This window comes from Dama dama, chromosome 7 (assembly GCF_033118175.1).
Source record: "Dama dama isolate Ldn47 chromosome 7, ASM3311817v1, whole genome shotgun sequence".
NCBI lineage: Eukaryota > Metazoa > Chordata > Mammalia > Artiodactyla > Cervidae > Dama > Dama dama.
In genome coordinates this window covers 11,443,519-11,470,378 of record NC_083687.1, presented here as the reverse complement: position 1 = coordinate 11,470,378, position 26,860 = coordinate 11,443,519, and the positions used below count along the sequence as shown (strand labels likewise).

Here is a 26,860-nt window from a genome sequence, read left to right as displayed (position 1 = left end):
ATCACAACAAACTGGAAAATTCTTAGAGAGATGGGAATACCAGACCACCTTACCTGCCTCCTGAGAAACCTGTATGCAGGTCAAGAAGCAACAGTTAGAACCAAACATAGAACAACATAGACTTGTTCAAAATTGGGAAAGGAGTACCTCAAGCCTATATATTGTCACCCTGCTTATTTAACTTATATGCAGAGTACATCATGTAAAATGCCAGACTAGATGAAGCACAAGCTGGAATCAAAATTGCTGGGAGAAATATCAATAACCTCAGATATGCAGATGACACCACCCCTATGGCAGAAAGCAAAGAGGAACTAAAGAGCCTCCTGATGAAGGTGAAAGAAGATAGTGAAAAAGCTGGCCTCAAAGTCAACATTCAAAAAACTAAGATCATGGCATCTGGTTTCATCACTTCAAGGCAAAGAGATGGGGAGAAAATGGAAACAGTGAGAGACTTTATTTTCTTGGACTCCAAAATCACTGCGGACAGTAGGTACGACCATGAAATTAAAAGACACGTGCTCCTTGGGAAAAAAACTATGACAAACCTAGACAGAGTATTAAAAAGCAGAGACATCACTTTGCAAACAAAGGTCTGTTTAGTCAAAGCTATGGTTTTTCCAGTAGTCATGTACAGATGTAAGAGTTGGACCATAAAGAAAGCTGAGGGCCAAAGAACTGGTGCTTTCCAACTGTGGTGTTGTAGAAGACTCTTGAGAGTCCCTTGGACTGCAAGGAGATCAAAAAGTCAATCCTAAAGGAAATTAATCCTGAATATTCATTGGAGGGACTGATGCTGAAGCTGAAGCTCCAATACTCTGGCCACCTGATGGGAAGAGCCGACTGTTTAGAAAAGACCCTGATGCTGGGAAAGATTGAGGACAGGAGGAGAAGGGGACGACAGAGGATGAGATGGTTGGATGGCATCACCAACTCAATGGACATGAGTTTGAGCAAACTCCAGGGGATAGTGAAGGACAGGGAATCCTGGCGTGCTGCAGTCATGGGGTCACAAAGAGTCGGACACAACTGAATGACTGAACACTAACAACAAAGGTTTCCAGAAAACAAGAACTCAAAACACTGCTGGTGGTAACACAAAACTGTAAAATCCTTACAAAGGGAAATTCAACAATGTCTATAAAAATTATACATGCATTTTCCCTTTGATCTAGCAGTCCCTCTCCCAGGAGTATATTCCAAAATATGCTAGCAAAAACAGTGGAAACAAACCAAATGTCTATCAACTGATGAATGGGTAAGTAAAATGTGGTATATCCATACAATAGAATGTTGTTCAGCCATAAAAGGAATAAAGTACTGATATTTGCTACAACATAGCTGAACCTTGAAAACATTATGCTAAGAGAAAGATACCAATCTCAAATGACCACAAAATGTACTATTCCATCTGTACAAAATGATCAGAATAAATACAGAAAGTACATTTAAGGTTGCCTAAGGCTAAGAACAGTATGAAAAGGCAAAAAGATAGAACACTGAAAGATGAACTCCCAAGGTCGTTAGGTGCCCAATATGCTACTGGAGATCAGTGGAGAAATAACTCCAGAAAGAATGAAGAGACGGAGCCAAAGCAAAAACAACACCCAGCTGTGGATGTGACTGCTGATAGAAGCAAGGTCAGATGCTGTAAAGAGCAATATTGCATAGGAACCTGGAATGTTAGGTCCCTGAATCAAGGCAAATAGGAAGTGGTCAAACAGGAGATGGCAAGAGTGAACGTCAACATTTTAGGAATCAGTGAACTAAAATGGACTAGAATGGGTGAATTTAACTCAGATGACCATTATATCTACTACTGTGGGCAAGAATCCCTTAGAAGAAATGGAATAGCCATCATAGTCAACAAGAGTTCGAAATGCAGTACTTGGATGCAATCACAAAAACAAAAGAATGATCTCTGTTCGTTTCCCAGGCAAACCATTCAATATCACGGTAATCCAAGTCTATGCCCCAACCAGGAACACTGAAGAAGCTGAAGTTAAATGGTTCTATGAAGACCTACAAGACCTTTTAGAACTAACACGCAAAAAAGATGTCTTTTTCATTATAGGGGACTGGAATGCAAAAGTAGGAAGTCAAGAAACACCTGAAGTAACAGGCAAATTTGGCCTTGGGAGTACAGAATGAAGCAGGCCAAAGACTAATAGAGTTTTGCCAAGAGAACGCACTGGTCATAGCAAACACCCTCCTCCAACAACACAAGAGAAAACTCTACACATGGACATCACCAGATGGCCAACACCGAAATCAGACTGATTATATTCTTTGCAGCCAAAGATGGAGAAGCTCTATACAGTCAGCAAAAACAAGACTGGGAGATGACTGTGGCTCAGATCATGAACTCCTTATTGCCAAATTCAGATTTAAATTGAAGAAAGCAGAGAAAACCATTAGACCATTCAGGTATGATTTAAATCAAATCCCTCACAATTATACAGTGGAAGTGAGAAATAGATTTAAGGGACTATATCTGATAGACAGAGTGCCTGATGAACTATGGATGGAGGTTCACGACGTTGTACAGGAGACAGGGATCAAGACAATCCCCCAAAAAAGAAATGCAAAAAAGCAAAATGCCTGTCTGAGGAGGCCTTTCAAATAGCTGAGAAAAGAAGAGAAGCAAAAAGAAAAGGAGAAAAGGAAAGATATATCCATTCGAATGCAGAGTTCCAAAGAATAGCAAGGAGAGATAAGTAAGCCTTCCTCAGTGATCAGTGCAAAGAAATAGAGGAAAACAATAGAATGGGAAAGACTGGAGATCTCTTCAAGATAATTAGAGATACCAAAGGAACATTTCATGCAAAGATGGGCTCAATAAAGGACAGAAATGGTATGGACCTAACAGAAGCAGAAGCTATTAAGAAGAGGTGTCAAGAATACACAGAAGAACTGTATAAAAAAGATCTTCACAACCCAGATAATCATGATGGTGTGATCACTCACCTAGAGCCAGACATCCTGGAATGTGAAGTCAAGGGGGCCTTAGGAAGCATCACTACGAACAAAGCTTGTGGAGGTGATGGAATTCCAGCTGAGCTATTTCAAATCCTAAAAGGTGATGCTGTGAAAGTGCTACACTCAATATGCCAGCAAATATGGAAACTCAGTAGTGGCCACAGGACTGGAAAAGGTCAGTTTTCACTCCAATCCCAAAGAAAGGCAATGCCAAAGAATGCTCAAACTACCGCACAATTGCACTCATCTCACACGCTAGTAAAGTAATGCTCAAAATTCTCCAAGCCAGGCTTCAGCAATATGTGAACCGTGAACTTCCAGATGTTCAAGCTGGTTTTAGAAAAGGCAGAGGAACCAGAGATCAAATTGCCAACATCCGCTGGATCATGGAAAAAGCAAGACAGTTCCAGAAAAACATCTACTTCTGCTTTATTGACTATGCCAAAGTCTTTCACTGTGTGGATCACAATAAACTGTGGAAAATTCTGAAAGAGATAGGAATACCAGACCACCTGTCCTACCTCGAGAAATCTGTATGCAGGTCAGGAAGCAAAAGTTAGAACTGGACATGGAACAACGGACTGGTTCCAAATAGGAAAAGGAGAATGCCAAGGCTGTATATTGTCACCGTGCTTATTTAACTTACATTCAGAATACATCATGTAAAATGCCAGACTAGATGAAGCACAAGCTGGAATCAAGATTGCCGGGAGAAATATCAATAACCTCAGATATGCAGATGACACCACCCTTATGGCAGAAAGTGAAGAAGAACTAAAGAGCCTCTTGATGAAAGAGAAAGAGGAGAGTGAAAAAGTTGGCTTAAAGCTCAACATTCAGAAAACTAAGATCATGGCATCCAGTCCCATAAGCACATGACAAATATATGGGGAAATAGTGGCTGACTTTATTTTTGGGGGCTCCAAAATCACTGCAGATGGCGACTGCAGCCATGAAATTAAAAGACGCTTACTCCTTGACAGAAGGAAAGTTATGATCAACCTAGACAGCATATTAAAAAGCAGAGACATTACTTTGCCAACAAGGGTCTCTCTAGTCAAGGCTACGGTTTTTCCAGCAGTCATATATGGATGTGAGAGTTGGACTATAAAGAAAGCTGAGTGCCGAAGAATTGATGCTTTTGAACTGTGGTGTTAGAGAAGTCTCTTGCGAGTTCCTTGGACTTGCAAGGAGATCCAACCAGTCCATCCTAAAGGAGATCAGTCCTGAGTGTTCATTGGAACGACTGATGTTGAAGCTGAAACTCCAATACTTCGGCCACCTGATGCAAATAACTGACTCACTGGAAAAGACCCTGATGCTGGGAAAGACTAAGGCAGGAGAAAAAGGGGATTACAGAGAATGAGATGGTTGGATAGCATCACCAACTCAATGGACATGAATGTGAATAAGCTCCAGGAATTGGTAATGGACAGGGAAGCCTGGCATGCTGCAGTCCATAGGGTCGCAAAGAGTTGGACACGACTGAGTGTATGAACTGAACTGATTAACAGAGAACTGGCTATATAAACTATGATGCCTCCATAAAATATACTGAGTATTTTGCAGGTGCAAAAAGGAATAAGAAGCATCTCCTTATATACATCTATGAACTGATCTCCAGGATACTTTTAAAAGAAAAAGGCAATGTGGAAAGTGTTTATGGTATGTTACATTTTGTGTAAAAAATGGAACAGGGACAATACAAACATTTGTACATACCTTGTTTTATAGTTTTAACTTTGGAACTGTGTAATTTTACAAGTTTAAAAACTAAATTAAAAACAATTTAAAAATTTAAAACAAATTGATATAAAACCCTTAGAAGATAGCATAAGAGAAAACCTAGATGACAGTGGGTTTGGCAATTACATTTTATTTTATTATTATTTTTTTTTTTAAAAATATGGAACGCTTCACGAATTTGCGTGTCATCCTTGCGCAGGGGCCATGCTAATCTTCTCTGTATCGTTCCAATTTTAGTATATGTGCTGCCGAAGCGAGCACGGCAATTACATTTTAGATACAACACCAAAGGCACAATTCATGAAAGAAATAACAGCTACACTGGACTTCATTAAAGTTTCAAAATCTGCTCTGTGAAAGACAATGTCAAGAGAATAAGACCACTCATAGACTAAGAATATATCTGCAAAAAGACACATCTGATAAAAGACTGTTATCCAAAATATACAAAGAACTCTTAAAACTCAACAATAAGAAGACAAACAACACAATTAAAAAATGGGCCAAAGACCTTGATAGATCCCTTATGAAAGATGATATACAAATGGCAAACAAGCATATGTCTTATAAGCTCTACATCATATGTTATCAGGGAAATGGAAATTAGAACAACAGTGAGATTCACTACACACCTATTAGAATGGCCAAAATCCAAATTGCTGACAACATCAAATGCGGAGAATTCCATAGACAGAGAAGCCTAGCAGGCTACTGTCCATGGGGTTGCAAAGAGTCAGACACAACTGAGCGACTTTCATTAATTACTAATCCAAATGCTGACAAGGACATGGAATAGCAGGAACTCTCATTCACTGCTAGTAGTAATGTAAAATGGTAAGTCACTTTGGGAGACAGTTCTGCAGTTTCTTCCAAAACTGAACATACTCTTACCATATGATCCAGCAATCATGCTCCTTTATATACACTTCAAAGGAATTTAAAAGTTAAAGTCCAACATGGACATTTATAGCAGCTTTATTCATAATTGCCAAAATTTGTAAACAAACAGCCAAGATGCTGTAACTATTAAATGGATAAACTGTGGTACATCCAGATAATGAAATATTTTTCAGCACTAAAATGCAATGAGCCACAGAGTCATAAAAAGACATGGAGGAAACTTAAATGCATATTATTAAGTGAAAGAAGGCAATCTAAAGAGATGGAATCATCATGGAAAAGGAAAAACTAGCGAATAGTGAAAAGACCAGTGGTTGCCAGGGGTTGGGGCAGGGAGGATGACTAAGTGGAGCACAAAGGATTTTTAGGGCAGTGAAAATACACTGTATGATACTCTAACAGTGAATGTGTGTTATTATACATTTGTCCAAACCTATAGAATGTCCCACCAAGGGTGAACCTTAAGTAAAGTATGAACTTTGTGTGATTATGATGTGTCAATGTAAGTTCATCTATCATAATAAACAAACCACTCTGGCTGGTGGATGTCAATAACGGGGGAGGCTCTGTGTGTGCTAAAAGCAGGGGGTATACAGGAAATCTCTGTTACTTCCTCTTAGTACTACTGTTTACACCTAAAACTGCTCTGAAAAATGTGTCCTAAAAAAATGAACTCCTCTGTATGTCAAGGTGGAACCCAACCATACAAAGAATGATTTCAAGTAATTTTACGTATTTTTTTAAGATTTTTTTAATGTGGATCATTTTTTAAGTCTTTATTGAATTTGTAACAATATTGCCTCTGTTTTATATTTTGGTTTTTTTGGCTGTGAGGCAGGAGGGATCTTAGCTCCCTCACCAGGGGTCACAACCCACACCCCCTGTGCTGGAAGCACCACCAGGGAAGTCCCTCCAGTAATTTTAAAACACAGTATTTTGACCATACATCTCTAATGAAATATATTATAAGGTTAAAGCAAATATATGGGAATTCCCTGGTGATCCAGTGGTTAGGATTCTGCACTCTTAATGCCGAAGGCCCAGATTCGATCCCTGGTTGGGGAACTGAGATCCCATAAGCCATGCCGTGTGGCCAAAAACAAAAAACACATACACACACACACAAAAAGCTACTGCATTCAGTAGTCTTACTAGAAGTTATATTAGTCTTTGTTATTTTTGAAACTATTAAAAAGTGAATTATTTATTATAAAATGTTGTTAAGAAACAAAATTTAGTGTATGAACACAAACGCAAATATTTCTGGTTCAAGATGGCAGAGTGGAAGGACGTGTGCTCATCTCTTCTTGTGAGGGCACAACCAGCTGTTGAGTAACTATCAACAGGACACTGGAACCTACCAAAAAAGATATCTCACATTCAAAGACAAGAAGCCACAAAGAGATGGTGGGAGGGGCACAATCATGATGAAATCAAATCTCATACCCTCTGGGTAGATGACTCACAAACTGGGGAACAATAACACCAAAGTTCTCCCACTGCTGTGAACCCCCTGTCAGGCTTCCCAGCCTGGGGATCCAACAAAGGGACTGCCGATTCCCAGATTCCCCAGGGAATCTGACCCTGAAGGCCAGCAGGATTGGATTACAAGACTTCCACAAGACTGGAGGAAACAAGAGACTCCAGTCTTGGAGGGCACAAACAAAATTTTCCTCATACTAAGACTCAGAGGAAAGGAGCTAGTGTTGGAGAGTCTCGTGTAAAGGAGGTGTGGGTCAGGAGGGGCTCACCACAGGGATGGGGGCAACCAGCCTGGGAAGGTCCTCCTTGGGGTATACCCTCTTGGAGGTCGCCAGCACCCAACCATAGACCTAGAGGGTTGGGTCGCCTTAGGCCAAAAAAATACTAGGGAGGGAGCATAATCCCACCCATCAGCAGATTCCCTGGTGGTTTAAAGGGTTAAAGCTTTACTGAGCAAGGCCCTGCTCACCAAAGCAAAACCCAGTTTCTCCCACCATCAAACCCTCCCCTCAGGAAGCTTACACAAGCCTCTTAGCCTCCTCCATCAGAAGGCAGACAGAAGCAAGAAGAACCACAGTCCCACAGCGACTAAAAGAAAAACCACATTACAGAAACTTAACCACCATGAAATAGCAGAAAGTTATGTCCCAAATGAGGGGACAAGATAAAACCCCAGAAAAACAACTAGATGAAGTAAAGATAGGCAACCTTCCAGAAAAAGAATTCAGAAAAATGATAGGAAAGATCATTCAAGATCTCAGAAAAAGAATGGAGGCAAAGATTGAGAAGATGCAAGAAATGTTTACCAAAGACTCAGAAGAACTAAAGAACAAACAAACAGAGATGAATAATACACTAGAAGGAATCCATAGCAGAATAACTGGGACAGAAGAATGGATAGGGCTTCCCTGACAGCTCAGTTGGTAAGGAATCCACCTTCAATGCAGGAGATCTCAGTTCAATTCCTGCGTTGGGAAGATCTGCTGGAGAAGGGACAGGCTACCCACTCCAGTATTCTTGGCCTTCCCTTGTGGCTCAGCTGGTAAAGAATCTGCCTGCAATGCAGGAGACCTGGGTTTGATCCCTGGGTTGGGAAGATCCCCTAGAGAAGGGAAAGGCTCCCCACTCCAGTATTCTGGCCTGGAGAATTCCATGGACTGTAAAGTCCATGGGGTTGCAAAGAGTTGAACACGACTGGGTGATTTAACTTTCACTTTCAAGAACAGATAAATGACCTGGGGGACAGAATGGTGAAAATCACTGCTACAGAACAGAATATATAAAAAAGAATGAAGAGAAATGAAGACAGCCAAAGAGACCTCTGGGACAACAATAAACACACTAACATTTGCATTGTAGGGGTCCCAGAAGAAGAGAGAAAGGACCTGAGAAAATATTTGAAGAGACAATAGCTGAAAACTTCCCTAACATGGGAAAGGAAATAGTCAACCAAGTCCAGGAAGCACAGACAGTCTGAGGCAGGATAAACCCAAGACGGAACACACTGAGACACATAATAATCAAACTAACAAAAATTAAAGACAGAGCTGTGCTTAGTCGCTCAGTCATGTCCAACTCTTTGCTACCCCAAGGATTGTAGCCCGTGAGGCTCCTCTGACCAAGGGGATTCTCCAGGCAAGAATACTGGAGTGGGTTGCCATGCCCTCCTCCAGGGGATCTTCCTAACCCAGGGATCGAGCCCTAGTCTCCCACATTGCAGGCGGATTCTTCACATCTGAGCCACCAGGGAAGTCCTGAAAAATATTAAAAGCAACAAGGGAAAAGGAAGGGAACTCCCATCAGGCTATAAGCTGATTTCTCAACAGAAACTCTACAAGCAAGAGAATGGCATGATATATTAAAAGTGATGAAAGGGAAGAACCTAAACCAAGAATACTTTATGAAGCAAGAATCTCCTTCAGGTTTGATGGAGAAATCAAAAGCTTTCCGGACAAGCAAAAGTTAAGAGAATTTAGCACCACCAAACCAGCTTTACAACAAATGCTAAAGGACCTTCTCTAGGCAGGAAACAAGAGAAAATAAACCCAAAACAATTAAGAAAATGGTAATAGGATCATATATATGGATAATTACCTTAAGTGTAAATGGATTAAATGCCCTAATCAAAAGATATAGACAGGCTGAGCAGATGAAAACAGGTGGATGTATGTATTTTCACTTACCACATCACTCTGCTTTACCCCCCAAATTGTATGTAATTATTTTACATTGTTAGGTTAATCACGTTGCCATTATGGCTTGCAATTGTAATTGCCTTTTACTTTTTGTCTGGCTATTGATTATGAAAATTGATAAACATCTTTCACTACTGTGATTACTCATAATACCATTGTATCATGATTGGTCAACAGAAAAATAATACAATTCTATATCACCAAAACTACCATTTAATAGAAGATCCTGGAATACTTTTTAAAATTCATATGAATACCAGAATTATCTTGGAATTTTTTGAAAAATACAAATGTCCAGGTATTGCTTTTTTTTCACCAGAGTTCCAGATATGTTTCTAATGAGCAGCCACGTTTAAAAATAACTGGACTATATGAGGAACTTTTACTTTTATCTAGTTTGTTTCACTTTTTCTATTTCATATTCAGTACTCCCATTTCATTTAGTTTATTTTCCAATTTCTTCATCTCTCCTTTTTTTTATATATTCTTTCTCAAGCCTTTATCAAGCATAGTAGAAAAGTTCTTTTATACCTTTATATACATAATATGTATAACATATATATTTTAGAAAATTTGTAAATTTTTGCCTAACTAAAAAATTTAAGATATTTTGATTCCACTTGTTTGACTTAGTATCAATAGGATGCTGTTTTTCTCATCTAAAAAAATAGATATGCAACAAGCAACAAAGGCTACTGTATAGTACAGGGAACTATAGTCAGTATCTTGTAATAACCTATAACGGAAAATAATTTCAAAAATAATATATGTGTATATATGTAACTGAATCACAAGAAAAAAGGAATTCTACTTTTTTGAAATTTAGCAACATTTATCTTTTTGCCAGCTTTTCTAAATGTCCTATGGACATCTAATAATGAAATATGATATATAAAACTCTAAATATATTTGTATAGGATATAAAAATAATATAAATTAATATAAATAGAAATCTGTTATATTTAAATTATTAATGACATCATTCAAGATGCTCCTATTCTTATTTTTTATGCACTTGATAAAATATTCTCAGAAAAATGTTAACATGTCTCACTGTGATTATATATTTTTTCTTTCCCTTATATTTCTTCTGATTTTTGCTTTGTTTCTTTGTTATTAGGTGTCTGATGGTTTATGATGTCTATCTTCTTTGTCATTAAAAATATTCATCTTTGTTTCACTTAAAAATAAATTAATTTTAAAAATGCAAATAGTAAATCTAAAAAGTTACTCAAAATCCTCTTTTTTCAATTTGAGAAATTTAAGATATTATCATGATTTATTTATATCTTTCTTAAAAAATACTTTTTCTCTAGAACTGAAAAGGCTTTAAAGCAGTGACGACACAATGAATACAATTCTGCCCAGACTATTGTCTCTAAATAAATACTAATAACATTTCTCACTAAAAAGAATCAGGTTGCTTAGAGAAATGTCTGATTCCAGGTCCGAGGTAAGGATAAAAGAGAAGAGAATAAAAGAAGCCTGATTTGTTCTGTATAAAACCAGAAAGACTACTGGGATCTTGTCCAAAGGATACAGGTGATATTGAAAGGCTCTCATTGGCCAAAGATGGGGACAACTGAACATCAAAAAGAATAATGACTGTAACGGAATTGTGTAAAGGTGTTGCGTACTATCAAGTATACAACAAATATATCTTATAAGAAAATATAAACATAGGATGTAAAAAATGTAAAGGCACATAAAAAATGAAAAATGAATGTAAAATAGTAAACCAACCAGGAAATGTTCAACAGTTTGTTAAAAAGTTAAATCCTCACCTACGATTCCATCCAACTATTCCATTCCTAGGCATTTAGCAAGAGAGATAAAAGGACATGACCTCACAATAACTTGTATATGAATGTTTATAGCAGCATTATTTGCAATAGCCAAAAACTGGAAATAAAATGAACATTAACAAGTGAATAGATAACAAGTTGTGATCTACTTACACATGGAACATTACTCAATAATGAAAAGAATGAACTGGGCTTCCCTGGTGGCTCAGTGGTAAGGAATCTGTCTGCCAGTCAGGAGACCAGGGTTTGGTCCCTGATCAGGGAAGGTCCCGCATGCCACAGAGCACAGCAATAGAGACCCAGCATGGCCATAAATACTAAATAAATAAATCAAATAGAATAAATAAAGGGAATGAATTATCGATAAACTCAACAGCATGGATGAATCTCAAAATAATTATGCTGAATAAAAGAAGCCACTAAAAACTAGTACATACTTCATGATTTCACTTAGAAAACATAGAAAATGCAAACCAATCTATACTGACAGAAAGTCACTGCCTGGGGATGGAAGGGCAAAGGGCAGGGAGATCAACAATAGTTTGAGAGAATGGATATGTTATTATCTTGATTGTGCTGACAGCTGCATGGACATATACATACACCCAAACTTATCAGATTGTAGACTTTATATATGTACAGCCTATTCTCCCTCCATTACACCTTAATAACGATGTAAAAAATACATGGATTCCAAATGATAAACCTCCTTCACTCTTCCCCACCCAAAAGAAATCTCTCCAGAGATTATTAGGGTGTCAATTCATAAATCTTAAATTTGCTAAATAAAGGTAAAAAATTAAGCATTTATCCTGACACTCCTGTACAAACTATATTTCAAAGTAATCAAATATTAATAGTTAGTGAAAGAAAGTCTCTGTAAAGTTTTCTCTATAGAAAATCACAAGTAATAAATGCAACAGGAAAAAAGAGATATAAAATCTCTATTTTCCAACTTACACTGAAATAATAGATCTACAGACAACTATCATCAATGGTTCCTAAACCATGCGGTGAGAGGTAGTTGAGGAACTTATCACAATTGACAAGTCAGGCCAACATCATCTGAATCCACTGGTTAATCTTAACCAAAGGAATACTATGCACCTCCCATTATTTACAATAGGAAATACACGGTACTATTCATGAAGTATTCTCACCAAGAAAATGAACAAATGAATCAAATCAAGTCTTTAACTACCAAATTAAACGAAACATCTTAAATAATACCTCGAGGATCCAATCAGCCAAAATACAAAATATGGGGAATTCTTTAGAAGAAATAATCCAGTTTCTACAAAGAATAAATTACATATAAAAAAGCGTGGGATTGGGGATTGTTTAAAATTAGAGCGCCTTATATTTTAAGGTTTTTCTTCTTTTTTAAAAAATGCTATTTTTTTCGTCTGTGCTGGGTCTCTGCTGCTGCTCGAGGGCTTTCTCTAGCTGCATGAGCTGCTCTCTAGTTGCAGTACACAGGCTTCTCCTTGCTGTGGCTTCTATTATCACACAGCGAGCGCTCTAGGCTCATGGGCTTCAGTAGTGATGGTGCACGGGCTAAGCTGCCCTGTGTCACGTGGAATCTTCCTGGACCAGGGATCAAACCCGTGTCCACTGCATTGGCAGGTGGATTCTTAACCACCGGATCACCAGGGAAACCCTTAAATAACTTTAAAAGGCATATCCCCAAATATAAGGTGTGGAGCTCTTCGCAGCCAAACTGAACTGTAAAAAATATTTTAGAGACAACTCAGGAAAATTAAATATGAAATAAGTGTTATATGATATTAAGGAATCCCTATTAATCCTATTAATTGTGATAATAGTATTGTGGAGTCTTTTTCTTTCTTCTCTATCTTCGTTAATGACACTTAATACAGAAGTATTTACAGATGGAATCATATGGTATCTGGGATTTGCTTTCAAGTATTACAGCATGTGCATACACACACACACAGACACACTCACAAAGTGGCAGAAGAAAGGCAGAAAAAGAACAGTAAATTGTTGATAATTGTGAAAGTTAGATCTTGGGTGCATGGAGGTTCATTACACTATTCTCTCGTTAACGCTATTTAGTGTATGTCTGAAATTTTCCATAATGAAAAGTTGCTAATTTTTAATTAAAAGGTGATCTGGACTCATCGATACACTGGAAATAATAGGACCCAAAGCAACTAACCTCTGTCCTGAAGCGAGGGCAATGGGAGACTGTCCATTGGGCGGCCGAGGCTCCTCACAGGTCTTCATCTCCACCTCTACCTTATCCAGACACTGAAATAAAAGCCATGGAGACCTAAGCATCTGCACGAAGCCCCACATAGCACAGACTGTCTTATCCGTCTCTGGGCTCCAGCACCCAGTCAAATACTGTGTCCACAGTGGACCAACAATAAATGTTTGTCGAATGAATGAACAAACAAACTAAAATACAAAGAGAGGCCTCATCTTCCCCCTTCTATTTCTATTAGCAGCGGAACTTCATGACAAGCATGGGATTAGCTCACAGCAGAAAATGAAAGTGTATAAGTTCAAGTTATAGAGATATTACTATTCCTGGGGATTCCAGTCCTTGGGGGATGTGTGTGTGTGTGTTTATGTATGTGTGTGTGTGTGTGTGTGTGTGTGTGTGTGTGTGTGTGTATCCTTCCCGAAGGGCTTTTAGCTGAGAATCACCCAACAGTCAACGTGAATAAACTTCGAAACTGTTATCAGTTTCTATCAGGACAGCAAAACTTGTTATAAACACCAAAATTCAAAGCAAAACCAACTCAGGACTTGTGTCTCAGAGCTACTTGCTCTACTGCACAGCAGTTCTAGAAAAAACCCAGACCACAGTCACCTCATCTCACAGAGGAGCTCACAAGCCAGATGGAAGCACCCACACTCTCAGAAGGGACAGCCTATCTCACTCCTCCCCATCCTCTCTCAGTTCCTTTAAAACCTTACCCCCGCCTTCCCCATTTGATTACTTGCAATCAAGAAAGGCCATTACCAAGCAAATTGGGTGTGTCTTCAACTTTGTCCACTGGATCTGAAAGAGGAAAGCAAAGACTCAGGGCTATGGGAGGCAGCCCTCACGAGGGCAGGCCTGCTGGCCAAAGAGAGCAGCAGCCCTCTGACCACATTCTCACCCGGATCGAGGCCCTGTTGCAGTAGACCCGAGTGATGGCTAGCCAGGTGGGGAGCTCCAGCACATTCTGTAGAACCTCTTCATCCAGCTCCAGGTTGGTCAGCTGACCCTCCCCTTTCAGGGTGCTCAAATTGATTTTGTCCGGGGAAAGATTCTTAGTGAATCTGAAAAGAGTGATGGTAAGCAGCTATTATTTCCATGGAAATCTGCAAATGAGCATTATAAGCAAATAACACGTCTCAATATGGAGAAATGAGAAAGTTAAAGAACGAATGTGGACTAACAACCACACTCTCTCTAGACAGTGTAAGATGTTAGGTGAGACATATTCAGTCACAATCGCATCGTCTTTCTACTCAAGAACCCACAATAACAATTCTGGAGAAACGGTTACAGCAGCAGCAATATAGCCTTTGATATAATTCCCATATAAAACCAAAACAACCAGATAGCAACTTAAAAGCTCATGGTTTAGTTGATAAGTTGTGTCTGACTCTTTTTGCAACCCCATGGACTGCAGCCTGCCAGGCTCCCCTGTCCATAGAACTTCCTAGGCAAGAATACTGGAGTGGGTTGCCATTTCCTTTTCCAGGGGATCTTCCTAACCCGGGGATCAAAATTGGGCCTCTGGGATTGTAGGCTTTCTTCACCAACTGAGTCACCATGGAAGCCCTTGAATAACATTAAAAACAAAACTGTAAGATAAAGCATCCTCATAAACCCCCATATACAAGCAGGAGGGGAAAAGAACACTAACAGCCACAAGACATGAGTGCTATAAGCAGTTGTGCAAATCAACAAAGAGGAAAACAACAGGGCATCAGAGAAATCAGAGAACAGAAGGACCCCAAGATGACCAAGTACTCAGTGAAGAGCAATGTGGATCAATTTGAGAAAAGTAAGGGAAACTGGAGGGGTTTTGGGCAAAAGGCCCAAAAGAGCTGAAGCAATCTAACCCTATAAACTCATGGAATTCACCAAGGCTCCTTCCTAAGATGGGTTCCCACACTGAGAAAAACTTCTGGGAGAGGAATCCAAACTGAACAAGACAGAAATGAAGAAAACAGATAGTCCAAATAAAAGTTGGGCAGGGGGGTGGTGAATTAGGGGGTAACAGACCAGGACGTATCAGAAAGCAAGCCATTATATGTTTAAACACTACTTGAAACAACAGAAGAGGGAATTCTATGAGGTTAGGATATAAAACAGTAACAGATTAATTGCTGGCTTGTTAAGTAGGGTAAAGCAAAACCCCAGATCCTTACATATATCTTTACTGATGTGAAAAAAGAACACAACCACTTAGGGCCTTGCCAAAGGAACTGAACCTGAATGTCATCCCACTACTGGGTCCTGTTGCTCATTTGCAGGAAATATAAAGGAAAACTTCTGAACTGTACCCTAAGTGTGCAATCAGCAGAATTCAGGCCATGGGAAATTCTACAGGTCAAGGGGCCTGGACATAAAACAATTCACACAGGCCTGTCCTCTCAGTTTCACACGGTATCCCTTCACATCCTGCCGACGATGCCAATTGTATTGCCGATCCTGTTCCTGATGCCACTGGTCTTGCTGTTCACACTGTTCGCTGAACCCAGGGTAGGCAAAGCATAAGCTAAGAGGCTGGAAGAAGACTCAAGGAGCTCTAAGAACTGACACGTTTGGTCTCTCCTGACTGGCAGGGCAGCCACAACACAGCCTCTCTCCTGGCTGACGCAGCAGCTGTAGCGACAGCCATAACATAACCAAACGTAGCCATAACATAACTTCATACAACATAACTGTGATGCCACTCCAATGTAGAACCAATGCAGCGGCAGCCAGGGCTTTCATGGTGAGGCTGATACAGGCTACTGCATAAAGTAGCCCATGACCAAGTGAGTACCTCGTGACATGCATGCGCAGCGCCATAAGCGATCTCAGCTGTTACACAGCCATGCAAAGTCATTGTTTACAGCACATGGGGTGAGAGGGTGTAAGAGCGTGGGGCCAGAGAGCCTGACTAGTGCCATCTTGCTAATTTCCCCACACACACTGTCTCCAGCCCTTGCTTCTATGCTCTTGCCACCCACCCCTCTTCCTGGAGCACCTTCATCATGATTTGCCGTTGAAGACTCAACTCTGACTTCTCACTGAGACCTTCTTTCCTGAACTGCTTCAATGTTAAACTTCATGTGAAACTCATACCTTCTACATCCCTGGAATCTGTAACACACATTTAGGTAATCATCAGAGAGGGTCTTGGGTGTTCTCTAATTTTCCCGTATGTAATCATTGAGGTCAGGGGCTGAGTGTCAGCCATCCCTCCTGATAACATGGTTAACTGATAGAATACCAGCCTTCCCACACACCTTGTAGCAACTGCCCTGCTGACTGACTACTCCCAGCTCCCTTCTCTCATCTGTTGGCTGATCAACTTAAGGCCAGGTACTCAGAGCATAACCCCGGCTCCTGCAAGACAAACTATCTGATGAATCTCACTGTGTAAGTTCTCACTGCTGTTGCCTCTCACAGTCACTCTTTTCTCGCCAACAATGAATCCCACTTCTCCCTCCATCTGTAACTATACTTAGCGCTTGCACATATTAGATGCTAATAGTTGAATTTATAGAGTTATGTGTTGTTTACCAACTTTTTTCCCCACACATATCCTTTCCTTTTTACTAAGCTGTGTTTCCGTGTCTTTGGTTTCCCTTGAATCCTAAAATCATGACTGGCAAGAGTTTTATCTCTACGCTTTTCTTCTATGGTGACTGACATGGTACCATGTAAAGGGGCTCTGTAACAATTTTTTAAATGACAGTAAAAAAAAAAAATTAGAAGTTTAAAAACACACAGTACTGTATGATATTAAGAGACACATAGAAATGCACTGGCATGATAACAACAAGTTCTGGAAAGTGCTTGCCTGTGGGACATGGGGAGGGGTCCACAGGAAGTGTCACCTGGATGGGCAACGCTTATTTCTCAAGCTGGGAGCTAACTGCATGGCTCTTCATTATATTACTCTTTATACCTTTCTGTATGGCAAATATTTTACAGTAAATCTACCTAAGATGTCTATCAGTGACCTACTGTATATATGTACTATTGGGAGAGCTACTCCTCCACGGGTCTCTCACATTCCTACATGTCTTGTTGGGTAAGAAAAACACAGAACACACGACCCTAAGCGCTCCTGACCCAAGCCGCTTCTCAGGGCTGTGTGAGGGAAGAGCAGCTTTGAGGGATGAAGCAATGTTCCTCTCCAGTACAAAGAACGGGCTTGCTTACTATGTACCATGAAAGCAATGGATTCCCCAAACTCAGAGCTCCACTCCCATAGCACATGTACAGACACCCGTCTGCGCCCGTTCACACCAGTCCCGTGGGACCTGTGGGGACTCAAGGGAACTAGCGCAAACCTATGTTTACACTGGTTGCAAGGCCATGACTAATAAAGTCCTTTCTCTCTGACCCAGGAATCTTGTGCTCTGCCACCAGCAAGGGAGAACTGCAGGGGGCTATTAGCATCTAAATAGGGTGAAATAAAATCCTACACCTTTACACATACTTTTACTGATTTTAATTCATAAAAAAATTTTAATCAACAGTTACTGAATTCATATGAATCTATATTATTCTCTGAACTAAAAAAATAAGTTTTCTATAATGCCTCCTATTCTCTGAAAACTAACTTGCCACAGAGGGAAAGAGAATTCCTCTTTTCCTATAAAGCATGGCCAACTACAAGGAAACAGGCCTGGGTATGAAAGAGAAAAACAGAACAACTTAAAATACTTTCACGATGTAAAACAACTGAAAGTAAAGAAAGACATACAGCACAAACCCCCGAGGAACCAAGAGGAAACACAGTCTTGAAGGATGGAAAGAAAAGCAGAAAACAGAACTCAACATTATTTACATAAAATCACTAAGTACCAGGTGGCTTTCTTTTTCAAGCCCCTTTTGTATTTAAATAAGATATTACAATTATTTCCTTCCAGCACCTTTCCTTTACTCTTAAGTATTCAGGGAAGCCACCTCAGCTTAAAATCGGGGTGGGGCACCCCTCAGAAGAATTAATCTCAAAGATAATTTTTGAAGACATAAAATTAATTTTGAGGGCTGAATTGTCGGGAGCCATTATGGGAGGTCCCACCCGTGACGAGGTCATGAAGAAAATACCGGGCAGGCAAGGCCGTCCGGGACCCCATCCATGACGAGGTCACGAGGAAAGAACCTGACAGGCAAGGCCGTCTAGGATAAGGGACCCTCCAGGTTGGCCTGGGCCTCTACCCCACCCTGTATCCTCCCCCCTTTGCTGCTGTTCTTGTTTGCCCTGCTGCAGATTCTTGTGTTGCCTGCCAAGAGCTCTCCTGCTCCTCTTTCACTGAATAAAGACCAACTTAAAACCCTAATTAATAAATCTCTTGGACGCTGGTACCCTATGAAGGGGCCAGGGATGAAGGAAATGCTTCAATTCAAACCCTTTTGCTGGCATTCTGGCTTGTTTGATAAATGTGTGCTCTCATTGCACAAAATGCTCATGATTGTTCTAAACATCCTAAGTACAGTACGCTAACAAAAGAAACTATTAAGCATAGGCCCCTTCGTGGGGTGAGAAAAGCTCCACAAACATTATAGCCACAAATGTGCCTAATAGAAAATAGTTTAAATAGAGATTAGCTGGCGACTTCTTGCAGGTAATTAACTTTTAGACTAAGAGGCTGTTTTGTGCCGTATCTGCTGTTTTTGAAATCCTTTGCATTTCTGTTCTGTAAAAAATGTAATCCTATCTAGTTCCCTTGGAGATGACACCTAATAGAAAGAAAATAGATTAACCACAAATAAGACAGGGTCGGCTACTGAAGTTGCTTAAAGTTGCACCAGGTGCAAGCCATAAATTGTCAACAGGCCTGAAAGCCAAAAGATACTATACATAGAGATTAACCATAAAAAAGGCCCTAATAGGCACAGAGCCCTTTGCGGGGTGAGGAAGCCCTATTAGAGAATACAAAAAACATTGTTTTAAAAGTGGTTATTAGATCAACGTTTGATTGATGTTAATGTGCTGAGGTTGTGCAGTGCAAACTATTGTTAATACAGTTGGAGATCTAGTAAAATAAGAGTTTAGCCCTAGTGTAATAACAATAAGATAATTGTTAATTTTAACCAGGAGTGCTAAACAGGGGCTGCCTCACCAGAGCCACAGAGTCTTTGTGTGTTAAACTTTTTAGATAAATTTAGCTGAGAATTTCTGCAAAAAGACTCACTTTTATGTTAACAGGATTGTATTTCTATTATGTTACAACTTGCTGTACCATGAGACTGCCACTTTTCTGTTTTCTGCTAACCTCAAGGCCAGAATATAATGTACAAAAAAATCTATGGAAAAAGACTCTCATAAACAAAAATATACAGAGCACACCTGGTTTCGTGAAGGACAAGCTGATATAATGTTAAACTAAGTCTGTATGCTTATCTGCCCCTTAGAAATGTACCGACTTAGGGTATAAAGGCTGCGGTGAAAAATAAAGCAACTGCCAGACTCTGCCACACCTTCCTGGTCTGGTCTCTTTCTTTCTTTCTCTCTCTCTCTCCCTAGCAGACTTAGCCCTATCAAGGCCAGTCCTATGTGTCTCTCTCTCGCCGACGCCGTTCATCCTGAGGGTTCCCCTGGATCCTGCTGGGGCTGGACCCCGGCACTGAATGTCTCCTTTCTCCTCTGCACAGACTCTGATAAGACCCCACCTCCCCACCTCAGCTAAGAATCATGGTAGGACCGAGACAGGATAAGGATCCCTTTAATATACAGGAGCAGGGAGGAAAGGCTGAGAATCACTAAGATGAGCTAATTTTGCATCTGATAAAAAGCTATTTTCAAGAAAAGTGACAGAAACTTTTTCAAGTATGTTTCTCTCTGAAAAGAAGAACATACTTCAAATAAAATGAAACAAACACAGACAAGAATAAATTATACTGCTTACTAGCACTGACATTCTCAGAGTGCCTATACTAAACAGGTACCATAATAAATATATATATATATAATAAAATTAAAAAAAAAAAACAATAAACAGGTACCATGTATCTATGCAAAACCTAATCTTATTTGTGTGCTCAGCTGCTCAGTCATGTTTGACTCTGACTCCCTGACTGTAGCCTGCCAGACTCCTGTATCCATGAAATTTCCCAGGCAAGAATACTGGAGTGGGTTGCCATTTCCTACTCCCGAGGCTCTTCCCAACCCAAGGATTGAACCCATGTCTCTGGTGTTTCTGCACTGGTTGGCAGATTCTTTACCACCAAAGCACCTGGGAAGCCCAACCTTATCTACAGCTCCATAAAAAATAAATGTCATTTTTCATTTTTTCAAGCCTTAAAACATTTTTTTAAAGTACATTTTACTTTGTACCAAGCACTCTGAAAAGGAACATTATCTCAATTAGTCTTCGCAGTACCCCATATGAAATATGCATCATTATCCCCACTTTAAAGAAAAAGAACATGAGGTTCAGATATAAAGTCATTTGCCCAAGGTGCACAGGGCAGGAAGAGGCAGAGCATGAACCCAGCTCTGCTCATTGAACTTTCTCCTACTAACATCTCCGCTTAGTAATATATTCCTTCAAAACACATCTGGCACAGAATAGATTCATAAGCTATCTCAGAAATGGTTAGAGGACATCCTTTCCCTTTTTACAAACTATCATAGCTGTTTAGCTGCTTAACCTGTATAAGAAGAAAAAAATCTGTTTTTTGTGGGAGGAGAAGGGGATAAAGTTATAGTGTACCTCCATCAAAGACCTTTCTGCACTTCATCAACTCAAGCAGATTAATAAAATCTTTCTTAAGTATGCCCAGAGCTAAGTCACCAGCAGCCTAGCAGTAATGCCCAATCTCTATCAAGGCACAGACAAGGGACCACAGAGGTTACTGTGCCATCAGCTCTGTGACCAAATATGCAAGTAAGTAAGTAATCATCAAAACTGAACAAACAAAATGACCAAGGGTTCTTTAATTATGCTCTAAGGACTGCTGACAGCACAGGCAGGTTTGCTGGACCACCATGGGATGTTCTCCCGTAATAGTAATAATGATATACATTTGTTTTGTTTTTTATTTATCAATCAACTTTTAGGAGACAAAAAAAACACATATTACCTTACTGCTTCTCAAAAATGCAGTAAGAATTTCTCAACTGATTTTGCCTGTATTTTATCATAATAATAAAAAGGTGATTGTCAGGGAGGTTTGTGGAGGTCTGCTCAACCAAGGAAACCACTGGCCTGAGATCTAATCTCAAACTATCCAACAACCTCTGGCACAAATTTCATTCAGTATTGTGCTCCTTATCCAGAATGATATCACTGAGTCCAAAGGTGGCTGAAAAGGCTAATGGAAGCCTGGTATTTATCCTACTTCAAGAATGTGGGAAAACATTTTCTGGCCATCTGTTACTGTTACAAAGCATAGAGGCTAAGATGAAATCAAGATGGAAAAACAAACTTGGATCAAGTTTCATTTCTCCCAGAGCACTGCAATTTGCTGAAGAGACAGCACACAAAGGCTCCCAGACATCTTTGTGAAAATGGACCACAATGTTGGGAAGTGACAATTCTTAGATTTGGAGAGTCACAGAATTTCAGAGCTAGAAAGGCATCTTAAATACTCTCTTAGTCCAAGCCTATAATCTGCAAGTGGCCAAAAAAAAAAAAAAGAAACCCTGCAGTATCTATTTAAAATGTACCATTTTTTAGTATATTCACAGATGCAAAACCATAAGCTTAATCAATTTTAGAACATTTTCACTACCCCCCAAGGAAAAACAAAAACAAAAACATACCCTCAGCTATCATTCCTAATCTCCCCTTGCCTCCCAAAGCTAGACAACTGTCATTCTATTTCCTATCTCTATAAATTTGCCTATTCTGGACACTTAATATTAGTGGAATCATGTTACATGTGGTCTTTTGTAAGTAGCTTCTTTCACTTAGTGTATTGTTTTCAAAGTTCATCCATGTTGTAGCATGAATCAGCACTTTGTTCTTCTTTTTTAATATAGCCAAGAATATTCCATTGTATGACTATATCACATTTTGTTTCTCCATTATCAGTTGATAGACATGTGGGTTATTTCCACTTATGGAATATTATGAATAATGCTACTATGAAAATGCAAGTGCAAGTTTTTATGTGGACTTACAATTTTATTTCTTTTAGATATACACTTAGGAGGATTGCTGGTTCAAATGGTGACTGTTTTACTTTTTAAGGAACTGCTACATTGTTTTTCAAATTGGCTTCACAATTTTGCAATCCCATCAGCAGTATTTGAGAGTTCTAACTTCCCCACATCTTCATCATCACTTGTTATTATCTTGTTTTTATTATAGCCATCCTAGTAGCCATTGTGGTTCTAATTTGCATTTCCTTGATGGTCTCATGATGTTGAATATCTTTTCATGTGTTTGTGGCCATTTGTGTATTTTATTCTTTTTCTTCTTTTTTTTTTTATTTGTTTGTGGCCATTTGTGTATTTTAAAGAAATATCTATTCATACACTTTGCCCATTTTTAACTTGGTTACTTGTTCTTTTATTTAGTTGTCAGCCATTATTTCTTCAAAGAAAATTTGTCTTGTTTTAGTTATCTACTGCAGCATAATAAATCACTCTTAGTGTTATAAAACAGAAAGCATTTTACTAAGTTCACATATTCTGCACACTAGAAATCTATTCATGAAATAACTGGGATTGCTTTTCTCTGATTCACCTTGGAAGAGATGAAAGGTTGGGAGCTGGGACCATCTGGAGGCCCCTTCATTCACATGATGGGCCCTGAGCTGGAATATCTCAAATGCTGGGCTCAGCCAGGACTGCTGACTGCATACCTACATGCAGTTGCTCTATGTGGCTTGGATATCACTTTCACCTCTATTCAGTTGGTTATAAGTAAGCCACTAGGGTCAAGAGAAAAACAAGTAAGGTGACAGACACCATTGCAGCCAAGCCAGATATCCTCTCTCCTGTCCTTCTAGGACTCCAACTGTTGTTTTAGTCACCAAGTCGTGTCCCAGTCTTTTTGTGATGCCACGTACTATAGACCGCAGGCTTCTCTATCCGTAGCTTTTTCCATACTGGAGTGGGTTGCCACTTCCTTCTCCAGTGGATCTTCCTGACCCAGGGATAGAACCATGTCTCCTGCATTGGCAGGTGAATTCTTTACCACTGAGCCACCAGGGAAGCCACAAGATATTTAACCTCTCGTGAAAAGAGAAAACTCTTTTCAGATCTCACCAAGATCTTATCTTTCACCTATCAGAACAACTGGGGAGCCCCTGGACTCCAAATACCTATATTTTAATATTGTTCCATAGTCACTGAGGCTGTTTTTGTTTTTCAATCTTTTCTGTTCTTCAGAGTAGATAATTTTTATTCCTTTATTTTCAAGTTCATTGACCATTTCTTTAGCCACCTCCAACCTGCTGCTGAGAATAAACTTTTCATTTCAGATATTGTACTTTAAGTCCTAGATTTTACATTTGGTAATTTTTTTAAATATATTATCCATTTCTCTGGGGAGAGTCTCCATTTGTTCATTTATTACTACCAAGTTTAAAGTCCTTATGTGGTAATTTCAATATCTGAGTCATCTTGGGGTAATTTCTATTGACTGCCATTCTCTGGACAATGAGTCACAGAGCCATTCAGCTATTATTGTATACTGGACATTATGGACATTCTGGGTTCTGTCAATTTCCCTCCAAAGAATTTTGTTTTGTTGGGCAATCAACTCAGGCTATAGTCATACTCTAAACTCTGTCCTTCCTGTAATGGATAGAAGCTGAATTTCAGCTCAATTCTTTCAGCTTTCAACTAACACCTTTTCCAAGCTCCATGGAGTCTTCCTCCATGCATGTCAAGGATTAAAGCAGATTTTAGGGCTTCTCCTTCTTTGTTCCCTTCTTTCTAAGATGTATCCTTTCATTTTCCAGTCTCTCTTATAGCCCTGAATTCCATCCTCTGACTCCCCAAGTAAGATTGCAAGACTGCAGACTTTTGCTTGAGTGCCAACCATCACCCACCATGCAAATTGAAGAATGTCCTCAGGCAAAAAAGCTGTAGAAATGAGCATCTTACCCAGTGCAATCCCTATCTTTCAAGTTTCTGTCAGTTTCTGCCTCATTTTGTCACTCCCCAAGGTCTTCAAGTAGTTGCTTTTTATATACTACCTTGAGTTCATAATTGTCACAAGAGGGAGGCTTTGGTCAATATAAGATACTCCTATATTGTTAGAAGTAGCTTTTCTGCTAGTTCTCATTATGTTCTCCCTAAGAGGCAACTATGATGTGAGTTACCAAAAATACATATGACTGAATGTACACAAACACAGCCTCTCAGAGCAGGACAGTGAAGAGTAATAGATAAGTTATCTTCTTGGTCTTCTGGTGAAGTGCTTGTCATAAAATTGTAAAGCAATATAAAAAAAGTATAAGAAAAAATAAGTTTCTACTATATAGAAGTTGCTGGGCTTTCTTATAGACTAACAACAATAGATAGTAGTTATACATGCAGATAGACAATTACTATATATATTCTACTAAAATTGCTTCTTTCTTTAGTGAATACCTTGGGCATTTTATAACATCAGATTTTTTTAATGTTTTTTTTAATAATTAGAGAGTAAATCTATAAACAATACCTCTATATAGATACTGCTGCTGCTGCTGCTGCTGCTGCTAAGTCACTTCAGTCGTGTCCGACTCTGTGAGACCCCACAGGTGGCAGCCCACCAGACTCCCCCATCCCTGGGATTCTCCAGGCAAGAACACTGGAGTAGGTTGCCATTTCCTTCTCCAATGCATAAAAGTGAAAAGTGAAAGTGAAGTCTCTCAGTCATGTCCAACTCTTCACGACCCCATGGACTGCAGCCCACCAGGGTCCTCCATCCATGGGTTTTTCCAGGCAAGAGTACTGGAGTGGGTTGCCATGGCTTTCTCTGCTATATAGATACACTACAATTTATTTAATAAAGTCCCTACTGACTTATATTCATTTCATTAAATAGCCTTTTTCACTTGATTCCTTCTGTATGGTGAATTCATAGAAGTGAAACTGCAGAGTCTACATTTTGATAGATCTTGCCAAATTTCCTATCACAGACATGATACTGATTCATACTATCAACAATTATAACTGGTAGTCCAAATCTTCCCATACCAAAGGTAGCTTGGTCATCTGAAGCACTCCTATTTACCCTAATCCCCATCCCAGAATTCTGGACATTCTAGAGGCTCTCCTTCCTTAATTCCTAACAACACTCCTGATGAACATTCTGATTCCCTCCTCTAAGCCTGGAGCCTTGCTAGTCTTATTTAGCTGAAACACTAATAACTGGATCTGGTTTGATCCATTTTTCTTCTAGAATTGAATACTTGTAAATTGGCCTACTGGGGCTTCCCTAGTGGCTCAGATGGTAAAGAATCTGCCAGCAATGCAGAAGACCTGGGTTCGACTCCTGGGTTGGGAAGATCCCCTGGAGAAGGGAATGGTAACCCCCTTCAGTATTCTTGCCTGGAGAATCCCATGGAGAGATGCATCTAGTGGGCTTTAGTCCAGAGGGTCGCAAGAGTTGGATATGACTGAGTGACTAACACAACAACAAACTGGCCCACTAGCAAAGTAGGACATGTTACTCATCGACCCTCATCTACCTGACTGTTAACATATTTGACCACCACCTAGAATATGGCTGCAGCTTCTTATTCATCATCTTTTCTACATACCTTTTTTTAAAAAAAATGCTTTTTTTAGGCCATGTTATGTGTATGCAGGACTGCAGTTCCCCGATGAGGGATCAAACTCACACCCCCTGCACTGGAACCATGCAGTCTTAACCACTGGACCATCATGGAAGTCCCAATATACTCTTTAACTGATCATTCTAGAATTAGGACTGAAATGGGGGGATCTTCATCAACTGTATCTCAGAGATAGCTGCCCTCTGCCCTCTCAATTCTTCAACCACTCAGTTCCCATAGACACTGGGTCCCGGCTTCTTTCCCCTACACTGGTCTTGAAGATATTACACCTCATGACTCAAGTCTTGGCATGTCTCACTTTGTTAGAAACATTTGTCATCCTAACATAGTCCCCTTAATTTTCTTTACTTCCATGTCATGACAATTTTCAAACTTAAATCAAGAGTAAGAATTAATGAATATTGTATTTCTAATCAAAGTGAAAGTGTACCTGCTAATACTCAGAAAAGGAAGGCCTATTCCACTAATGGGCATTGTTGGTTATTCACTATTGAAGGAGAACAGATATTTCTTTGTGGTAAAGCCTTAAACAGCTATTTAGAGAAGTATAGCAGGCAGATTATCTAAGTTTTTAAAACTGCCCAAAGAGAAACTAAGGAAAACGGAAAATCATACCATACACTGAGGGTGTCCTTACTTTTTAAGCACAACTGGCCCTAATTTTGACCAAAACGTATGCTTATTTTAACAGGCATAGACTACTCAAAGTGATTTCTTTCACATCTGATGGTGGAAGAAAAGCCCTGTCAAAATCTTTGAGTAGTTTCCCCTACAGAGATCATTTTATAAACAAATACCTAAGATAGGTTCCCAGG

The 26,860-nt window shown here is 39.6% G+C and overlaps 1 protein-coding gene and 2 non-coding genes across 6 annotated transcripts in view; 1 reads left to right on the top strand and 2 right to left on the bottom strand.

The window, feature by feature from the left end:
• The window catches only part of BLTP3A (bridge-like lipid transfer protein family member 3A), a 73,608-nt gene that overhangs the window by 36,272 nt on the left and 10,476 nt on the right, over positions 1-26,860 (bottom strand). For 3 of the 4 annotated variants that reach the window (XR_009693550.1, XM_061146488.1, XM_061146491.1), the window contains exons 2-4: positions 14,242-14,404; positions 14,103-14,141; positions 13,290-13,381 (exon numbers count right to left, since the gene is read on the bottom strand). Coding sequence is in view for 3 of the 4 variants with exons in the window: in XM_061146488.1 (XP_061002471.1) it covers positions 13,290-13,381; positions 14,103-14,141; positions 14,242-14,404 (294 nt within the window). In the remaining variant the exon portion in view is untranslated. Of the gene's footprint in view, positions 1-13,289; positions 13,382-14,102; positions 14,142-14,241; positions 14,405-26,860 lie in introns of those variants that run through there. The other variant, XM_061146489.1, reaches the window with a different exon arrangement.
• Positions 4,880-4,986, bottom strand: LOC133060066 (U6 spliceosomal RNA). The gene has a single exon (XR_009693728.1). It is a non-coding gene; the product is annotated as a U6 spliceosomal RNA (small nuclear RNA).
• TRNAK-CUU (transfer RNA lysine (anticodon CUU)) lies at positions 6,618-6,690 on the top strand. The gene has a single exon. It is a non-coding gene; the product is annotated as a tRNA-Lys (tRNA).